The sequence below is a fragment of the Phytophthora infestans genome, genomic scaffold, assembly GCF_000142945.1.
Source record: "Phytophthora infestans T30-4 supercont1.41 genomic scaffold, whole genome shotgun sequence".
Lineage (NCBI taxonomy): Eukaryota > Oomycota > Peronosporomycetes > Peronosporales > Peronosporaceae > Phytophthora > Phytophthora infestans.
In genome coordinates, this window is record NW_003303718.1 from 576,770 (window position 1) to 586,035 (window position 9,266).

A 9,266-nucleotide genomic window follows, 5' to 3' on the forward strand; every position below is an offset into this window, starting at 1 on the left:
AGTCTATTTTGCTTGTGAGCTTCCTCATTGCTACGTGTATGCTAGTGATGGTAGAGACCTAGCCCGTTACACATGCAAATTTGCTGAATATGCATACGTCAACGATTTTAGAATAGTTATTTTACTCAGCTGTTTTATGTGAAACCTTTTTATTTGAATAGGCGAAAGGGTAACTGGGTAATACATATTCTAAATGAAGCGCTTTAATTTAAAAAGATAACATAATCTATTTTTTGCTGTTAAGATATCAAACCGCGAATATAAATTATGAACAAAGATTGATCGTGTTGTCGTCACAGAAAACAATGGGAGCGCAACACTATCCTAAGAGCTGACAATGTAAAAATAAGCTTTTCCTTGGTGCAAATTCTGTCCATGTGCGCGTAACGTGTGAGCGTAATAGCACCTGCGACCTTAGTGGAAGGTGCGAGCTTATTCAACGGGATGTGACATACTGTAAACACACCTAAAGCAAGGTATACGATGAGGCCGAGCCACGGAAGGACACGAACGCGGATGATGGCTAAATCGATGAAGACATGGGACCACGGAAGAGCACCCACCCACGAAACCACAGGAGTGCACGTAGCTATGGGAGAGCACAGAGCACGATACCACGGTAGCTCATGATAGCACACGACGTAACCCTACTATGACACAACGATATCACAAAGACCATGAAGCCACGGAAGGGTACGAGCCACTAAATCACCGAGCCACGGAGCACGACACCAGTATAAAACCTAGCTCACCGAGCCACGGAGGACGATAATGCATCAGAACACGATTGCACGGACAGCGAACCAGTTACGAAATCACGGGGGAACACTTCAAAAGACCACGATTGCACACCGCGGAACACGATATTATTGTAGAACACAATAACACGGGCAACGCATACTCACTACGCTAGCACGATAGCATTGACCGGGGAACCACACCGCGATTGCACGATAGCGCGGCCGATGGGATCATACCAGGAGAGCATGATACACGGGCGATAATTCAACATAATTACGGACGAACACACACCGGCGAGAGTACTGGCAATAGTACGCGATGGGCCATGAATTATTATGGACCACGAAACATGTGAAGCTCGCATAAACCATTGGAAACACGGGATAGCTAGCAGCTACGAAGAGGGCGGTGTACGGAAGAGCATGAAGCCAAAAGTGATAATGCATAAGCGCTAAGAGGTGTGAGCTACGGGTGAATAAAAACTGCGAAGACCAGGAGGGACACGGAAGGGCGCCAGCCACGATAATATAAAATCAAGCCTGTAGTACGGAGCTACGGTAGCCTACGAAACCACGCTATCGTGCGGGTCATGTAAAACTACGAAATGGTAAGTGTTTAGCTACACGAAATTTCGACGTACTGGAGTGGCCGAACGCACACGCAACCTGGAAGTACAATATTCTAAGCGAAATTACGCGATACCGTTTTCAAGCTGCGGCCACCTCATCTACAACAAACCATGCCACCCCGCCGCGTAGCGGCTAGTAAATACTGCAGGTTAACCGCTACGTCTTTTAGCGCTACCGTCAAGGCTGCGCACGCTCTCTACGCAGAATATTGAGAACGGGCCTACGGTTTTGGAATGGTCTTTGTTGTGTGTGTGTGTGTGTTTAATGTCGAACCAATTTGTTGGTAATACATAAGTAGATTATTTGGTATGATACAGATTAGTTTCGTCTCATCCTCAACAACTCTCATATTGCGACTGAGCAGCGACAACGCTATCTTGTAGGTTGGTTAGCTGAAGCGCGTTCATCGGGAGCAGCCGTTCCAGAGCAGGAGGTACTTACTGCTGCGATGGCACTTACAAGCATCATGGCGATGCCGGATGCCATTCTCTTGCCGCCTCACGAGAAGTTTAGATTAATTTTCTGCATAGGAATCACGCAATGCAAACACTACAACCGGATCGGTCTCTCTAGCATTTGCTTTGTGTCTGGCGGTCGGTGTTGTACCTTTCTTCGCTTCGGTGATGTTGTACAAGCAAACGTTTAAACCCATCAGCTCGTTCTCGAATAAAATGGTAAATATTCTAATGGTTTAAAAATGCAAACTTCGATAAAAGACCGCTTAATTTTTTTTAATCGGTAATAAATTTGGGTTAAAAAAACGACCGATCTATACCAGTACGGGGAACAGAGCCACTAGTATTTTTTTGTCCTAGAAGAAAAGAACAAAATTTGTCTAACTACGGTGAAGTTTGTGGAAAAATGACTTGAGTTTGAAAGGAGGGTGCTGTGCTACAGCTTAAGTGCGAAATGTCTGATATAACAAATCTTTCTTGAGATATTTAAATACAGTAAAATACTGTAAAACATTCTCGATTTGCAGTACATACGACAGGTTTTGCGTCGCAAATCGTTAACACTCAGACATATAAGCAATCCTCGTACTTGTATGGATGAATATGATAGTTTATCGGACCATACTTGAATTTTGTATGGGTATATACTGCCAATTACCTGCCAGCAAATATCACCAGCCAATCACAGTATATCTAAATCATGATTTAAACCAATCGGATGTAGTAGGTCTAGGTGAGTCATCCAAGCCACCCGATCGGAGTCCGATCGGGTCCGGATCGGACGTATCAAGTCCGATAAACTCTAAAATATGTGTATGTTCATTCAGTTGTCAAGTACTAGACGTATCACTTTCATATTCCTCTTTATCGGACCTTCGCGATGGGTTTGGAGGAATTGCAACCTGGCAACACATTGCGGGCTAAGGCAACTTCTGTCGCAGCATTTTCCAAGTTTTTAAAGGGTGAGGATGTTGAGGAGGAATACGTAAAGAAATGTATTGAGGAGGATGAGAGTGGCAAGAGCTTTGTGTGCGTCATGGATAAGTTTGGAATGTATCTTGCGTTTAGTAAAGGAAAGAAGGGTAAATTGCTGGCACGAAACACTGCAATGCAGTATTACCGCCAAGCCAAAATTTGGCTCCTAGAGCAATTTCCTCAGCACCGAGCTTCGCTAGAATCGCGGCTGCTTAAAATGGGAAAAACTCTAGATAACTTTTGTCTGAAAAGAGATGGTGGTGGCTTCGTAGCAAAAGCTCCACCATGTACAAAGGCTGACTTAAAAAAAAAATGGTTGTGTATTTGTATGTCAATGCATGTTCTGAGAGTGACTACCAAGATGCTGCTCTTCTGTGTCTGCTCTGGTACCTGTTCGGGCGAGCTTCGGACCTGTCGATGATCAAGAAGCGGAACATCTCTATAGATGCCGCCAGTGTCTTCTTCCTTCGCTTGGTCCGTGTGAAGACGTCGGAAGAACAAGGTTTGTCTCTCTTCCCCGACGCCGACTTCGCAACGTGCACCTTGCTCGCTGTTGCTCTCGCCCTCTCCGTCCAAGCAGCACCGTGCCCAGCTCTCATCGGGAACCTTCCCGACCAAGTGCTGCAAACGCCGACCACACTATCACCTGACGTGCCGCTCGTGGAGCTCCTGAACGCACCACCGGCGACCTCTGGTCCTGCTACGCCTGCTCCTCCTCCTCCTCGTACTGCTGCGGCCCCAACAATCTACGCACATGTCAACCGTGTGCTTGATCGCGTCGCCCCTGCCGCCGGTGTGTCAGCTGCTCTCACGTCGCACTCATTCCGTCGTGGTGGGGCCCAACATGCCAACGGCTGCGAGAAGATGACCGCGCGCTGGATCTTTGATCGCGGATCTTGGAACCTAAGCACCACAAACAAAGGATTCAGCTACATCTTCAACACAAGTAGAAAAGACCACATGATTGCCAAGGTATTGAGTGGATACAAACCAGAAGACGTTGTCCCTCTCCAAGACCTGTCCAGCTTTGACGCAGACACGCTTGACGCAATTGCCGAGCTCCAACGAGTCTTATTCGCAGCTTGCTACCAACTTGAGACGGAAAGCTTCAACATCAACCGGAAGGTTCTGGATGTCCTAACCGCTTGCGACGTTAGGCACTATCCCGTCGTAAAGGGCTTGAATCCCGACAGTCCAGCGGTGCAACGACTCGAAACCTGTGTTACGCAGGCTGGACGTACGCTTCCGGACCTCTTAGCTTGGTCGACGCATCTTGCAGGAGCGCATCATTCCTGTAAAGACAACATAGAAGCATCCACCTCACCATCCATGCCAATGGAACCAAGCCAAGAACAGAAGATCATCGAGCACCAGGCCTCTGTCATTAAACACCTTATCGAAAATTCCAAGCGCCAAGACGCCCGCATGGATCTGCTTGAGGCAAAGCTTAACGGTGATCCTGTAGCTGAACGCGAAAAAGAAGCATTCAAGATGAAGACGCCACAGATGTGAGCAAACCCAAGCAAAAACAGCGTAGAGGATCAGCAACCTACCTTCATGCGACTTGGTTTACCTGGTACGCGCAAGAGCCACGCTGGTACGTCGAAAGCACCGAAGCAGCAGCGCTCGAAGGCCAAGCTGCTAGTCGCGTACATGAAGCTGTTCCTCGACGACGGCTTCGTTCTCAGCCAAACCTCTGCGGACTACCGCGACCGAGTTCTGGAGCTGGGGAAGCGCGCCGAGAATGCCGTACTCACGTACCTGAAAGGCAAACACAGCATCAACTCTCGCGGATCGAGCGCGGTCCTCAAGCACCTCCAGCGGGTCCACTGCGCCGGTGCGCTAAATGCCAAGATCCAGCGCCACCGTCAACTGCTCCAGACAGCTGCAATCCAAGACCCGTCTCCTGGCTACACGCAGGACGTTCTTGAGGAGGTTAGTAAGTAGAACAAACATTTATATGCGAATACATTCTCCCTTCCTCACAGCATCAAGCTATGTCGACCTCAACACACGTATGCAATCACCTTTCTTGCTGATCTCTGCTGTTCACGAAACTTGATCTTCGCTACAAGGCCTCTAACCCAAGCATAAGCAATAACGATGGCCCGATTTAAGCAGGCATCCTCAAGGCCGAAACCTTGCGCTCTCCCAGTTGAGCTACATCGTTGGAAGGGGGGGGGGGTCAGAGGCGACCTGGAGGCTTGGAAGCCCGTGAAGCCCGTACGGGAGATCAGCGTAGTTGCAATGAAAAAAGTAAGACTGACCGCCAACGTGGGCTGTCGGCGACGGATTGACTGAAAGTGAGAGGCTGCAAACCATTCGATACGTGTAGTCTAGCGCAATTACAAGTGGCACGTTTTTACTGGCAGATAATTAACCAATAAGCAGTAGTAGCTCTGATAACTTGCTGTCGTCAATTTTAATTTACCGGACAGATGCAAAATTATCCGGACGATCGTGGCGATTCTGCCTCATTGTTAAATTTCCTAGCTCATGCGCACGTGACTCTCATGCCAAAAATGCATAGAAAAACAATATAGTGATTTTCTCAGCCCAGAGGGCGTTTCAGGCCATTTCCTGCCGTCTATAAAACAGTCTGTTTGACCACTCTGGCCTTTTGCGTCATTTCACATCACAGTAAAAAAAAAACACACTTCACGTGAGCATAGACCGACTTGGTGCTTGGGTTCTTATCTCGACGTTTGTACTCCTTAGAAATCTCAAGTTCTCTACGGCCCCTGAACTAGCAATCCCTCGAAAGGATCCACCAGTGGTCTCTCATTCTTAGACCTGCAAACACCAGCCAACCCCCTCCCATCTAGAGCGCAATGGTAAACGTGGCCATCAACGGTTTCGGTCGCATCGGCCGCCTCGTGCTTCGCGCCGCTGCCAAGAACCCTAGTATCAAGGTCGTAGCCGTAAATGATCCCTTCATCGCCACCAAGTACATGGAATACATGCTGAAGTACGACACCGTGCACGGCCGCTTCGACGGTAAGATCGATCACGACGAGAAAAATATCTACGTGGACGGCAAGCCTATCCGTGTGTTCAACGAGATGAACCCCGAGAATATTAAGTGGGGCGAGGAGCAGGTGCAATACGTGGTGGAGTCCACGGGTGCCTTCACGACACTGGAGAAGGCATCGACCCACTTGAAGAACGGCGTGGAGAAGGTGGTGATCTCGGCTCCGTCCAGTGACGCCCCCATGTTCGTGATGGGCGTGAATCACGAGCTGTACGAGAAGAACATGCACGTGGTGTCGAACGCTTCGTGCACGACAAACTGCCTGGCCCCTCTGGCTAAGGTGGTGAACGACAAGTACGGCATCAAGGAAGGCCTCATGACGACTGTCCACGCTGTGACTGCCACGCAGAAGACAGTTGACGGTCCTTCCAAGAAGGACTGGCGTGGTGGTCGTGGCGCTTGCTTCAACATCATCCCAAGCTCTACTGGTGCTGCTAAGGCTGTGGGAAAGGTGATCCCGAGCCTGAACGGTAAGCTGACGGGCATGTCGTTCCGTGTGCCGACTGCTGATGTGTCTGTGGTGGACCTGACGGCTCGTCTGGTGAACCCTGCTTCGTACGACGAGATTAAGGCTGCCATTAAGTCGGCCAGTGAGAACGAGATGAAGGGCATTCTCGGCTACACAGAGAAGGCTGTGGTGTCGAGCGACTTTATCGGCGACTCGCACTCGTCGATCTTTGATGCCGAGGCCGGTATTGCCCTGACAGATGACTTCGTGAAGCTTGTGTCGTGGTATGACAATGAGTGGGGATACAGCTCGCGTGTGCTGGACCTGATTGAGCACATGGTTAAGAACGAGTAAGCAAATCGAAGCGGCGTTACCATGCACTTGCAGCTGACATATAACGACAAAAATATGATTAAAAGTAAGGCACCTTGGATTGCAGTAAATTTTACACGGTCTATCTTCCATGGACATGAAGCCCTTTGCGACTTCCATATCATAACAAGTCCGACCAGCCGAGCACCTTCCGACTCCGATCCGACGTATCGCAAAACTTTATATATCGTACTTAATACCTAAATTTGGAGGTTTCGTAAAAGCGCGCTAATTGGTTCATTGAGCGTAACTACTCCTCGTAAACGAGTGGCGCCGGTGCAATATTGACTGCGCCATTTTGCCCTGCAAGCTCAGTGCTCGATTGACCACCTGGAACGGTGAATTGAGGGGGGCGTACCGCGCATCGGTACACCTAAGAGGGTATGTCGCGGCCACAAAGAACAGTGGATCACCGTTAATTCCCCGTCGAGCACCCAGATGAGTATCCCTGTGCTGTTGTTGTCTAACCCCCACCGATGTAGCTCAATGGTAGAGCTCCCGAAAGGGAAGGAGGTGGTTCAAATCCACCCATTGGTAAAAATTTTATGCTCGAATGCCTTGCAGGTCTCTACATGATTGACATGATATAGGAACCAGCTACAAGGACACAGAGAGATTGGATTGTGTTACGGGAGCAGCTTGAGCATGCTTTGGTGCTGTGTTGGTGTAGGGTCTACAACTCTGCCGATGGTAAAACGCTGATGGTAGGCACTGATGAGACTATTCAGCTTGGCTTCGCGGTGCATCTGCCGAAGAACCTTAAGCACAGCGTTGGATCCCTTTGACGGTACGCCCTGCTCGCCTAGGAACACTGTGACTTTGTTTGACGCTAACTCTCCGAGCTGACGTACTGTATCTTTGTAGCTGGATGATAACTCGTCGAGCGCGTACCCGTCTTCGATGAAGAGCCTCATGAAGGCCACGAGCTGCTTGGAATCCGATTTCTTGTGCTTATTAGTACTCTACCATCCACGCGGAACAGCCGTGTACCACGCAAACCACGTGTCAACAAGCGGTATTGTCTTGGATCGACGGCGACGCTTTACTGGTACGATTTCATCTTCGTCTCTTACTCGCTTGGCTTGATTATCTCGTGCTAAAGTTTCCCCTTCGGTGTTGTTCATTGCAGCTTCTAGCGAGTTAACTCGAGCTTCAAGGCTACGGTTGACCTCAATTAACCTTTCAATTAAGGCAGTTTGATAATTCAACGCAGCGTTGGCCTTTACAATTCTTCAGTCATGGCTTCGGCGGTGGTGTTGGCGTGTTCATTTGACGCTGTGAGCCGTTGTGACCATGCAAGCAGGTTGGTCGTCGTCACTCCAGAGGCTTCCGCACATAGGTGAATTGTCTTCATTGCAGGTGTCTTCGCGTTGATCTTCACTAACGACGGGTAGTGGAGGAGGAGGGTTGCTGTTAGCACATCTCTCACAACAGCGCAGACGCTAAAGGCCTTGTTACCCAGATCATGGCTCGAGTTGAAAAGCTTCCGGCTAACCTCTCTAACCTTTTCTAGTGTTGCAGCGTCGAAGGATTTCAGGGACGGGAGAGAAGAGGCTTGCTTTGGCGTCATCCCACTCAGCACCTTAGCAACTTGATGATCTTCTTTAGGGGCGTTGAAGACGTACGCAAAGGCTTTGTTAGTCGTAGTCAAGTTCCAAGCTCCGCGATCAAAGATCCATTGAGCTGCCAGCTCTTAGTTTGCGTTCGCGTGTTGCGCGCCGCCACGGCGAAACGAATGTGACGTCAGCGACACTTCGACTCCAGCAGGACCAGCAACGCGATCGAGCACGCGGTTGACAAGAGCGTGGATTCCAACTCGCGTGAGCAGTGGTGCTACCTGGCGACGTCTGAGAAGAATTCGGGGCACTATTGTCGTCAAGAAGTTCCAGTAATGGTATCGAGGCAGCTAGGTCAACAGGAACGTCCTTCGACTTCGCCGGCAAATGGTTTAGCAACGCTGCACACGGAGACTCATGCGTAATCAAGGCCAGCGCGAGCGCTAGCAGCGGACAAGTCATGAAGTCAGCGTCAGGAAAAAGTGACAGTGACTGCTCATCGGACGTCTTCACGCGGATGAATCGGATAAAGAAAACCCCTCCAGCTCCGACGGAGAGCTGCTGCTACCGGACGAACGTAATGTCTGATGCACGGCCGAAGAGGTACCACAGGAGGCACAACAACGCAGCATCTTGGTAGTCCGACGCACAGCGAGCCGTTGAATATAAGTAGCGTATCATTTTCTTGAGATCGTCTTTTGTGCACGCAATAGCCTTCTTGACGAACCCACCACTTTCACGCTTGATGCCGTGCTGTTCAAGGGTACGCCCCATGCTGAGCAGCTGTCGTGCTACAGCGCCACCTTGAACAGGATACTCATCTAAAAGCCAGCATTTGACCTGGCAGAAGTATTGAGCGACGGAGTGGCGCGACAGAGGCTGCCCCTTTGCTCCTGCGTGGAATGCCAGGTACACACCAAACTTGTCCATTAGAGTCACTAGTATACTACTCGCGCGACTAGAGTCTGCGACGATCAAAGCCACGACGTGCTCCATGGTAGTATTCTCTAAAGACAGGAAGCGCTCAAACGCTTTTAAAGCCTTCACGGCGCGCTTAGT

General features: G+C 49.6%; 2 protein-coding genes across 2 annotated transcripts; one reads left to right on the forward strand and one right to left on the reverse strand.

Moving 5' to 3' along the window:
- Window positions 1–3,153: 3,153 nt before the first annotated feature.
- PITG_16046 (uncharacterized protein) lies at window positions 3,154–3,915 on the reverse strand (the record flags this gene model as incomplete). The annotated part of the gene is made up of 5 exons (XM_002897776.1): window positions 3,154–3,364; window positions 3,407–3,500; window positions 3,555–3,703; window positions 3,792–3,841; window positions 3,901–3,915. 5 exons carry the CDS (start codon window positions 3,913–3,915, stop codon window positions 3,154–3,156), a joined length of 519 nt encoding a protein of 172 aa, XP_002897822.1.
- A 1,716-nt stretch (window positions 3,916–5,631) lies between these two features.
- On the forward strand, window positions 5,632–6,633 carry PITG_16047 (triosephosphate isomerase/glyceraldehyde-3-phosphate dehydrogenase, putative; the record flags this gene model as incomplete). Its single annotated transcript, XM_002897777.1, has 1 exon — window positions 5,632–6,633. The coding sequence occupies one exon, from the start codon at window positions 5,632–5,634 to the stop codon at window positions 6,631–6,633; it is 1,002 nt and encodes a 333-aa protein (XP_002897823.1).
- Window positions 6,634–9,266: the final 2,633 nt, after the last annotated feature.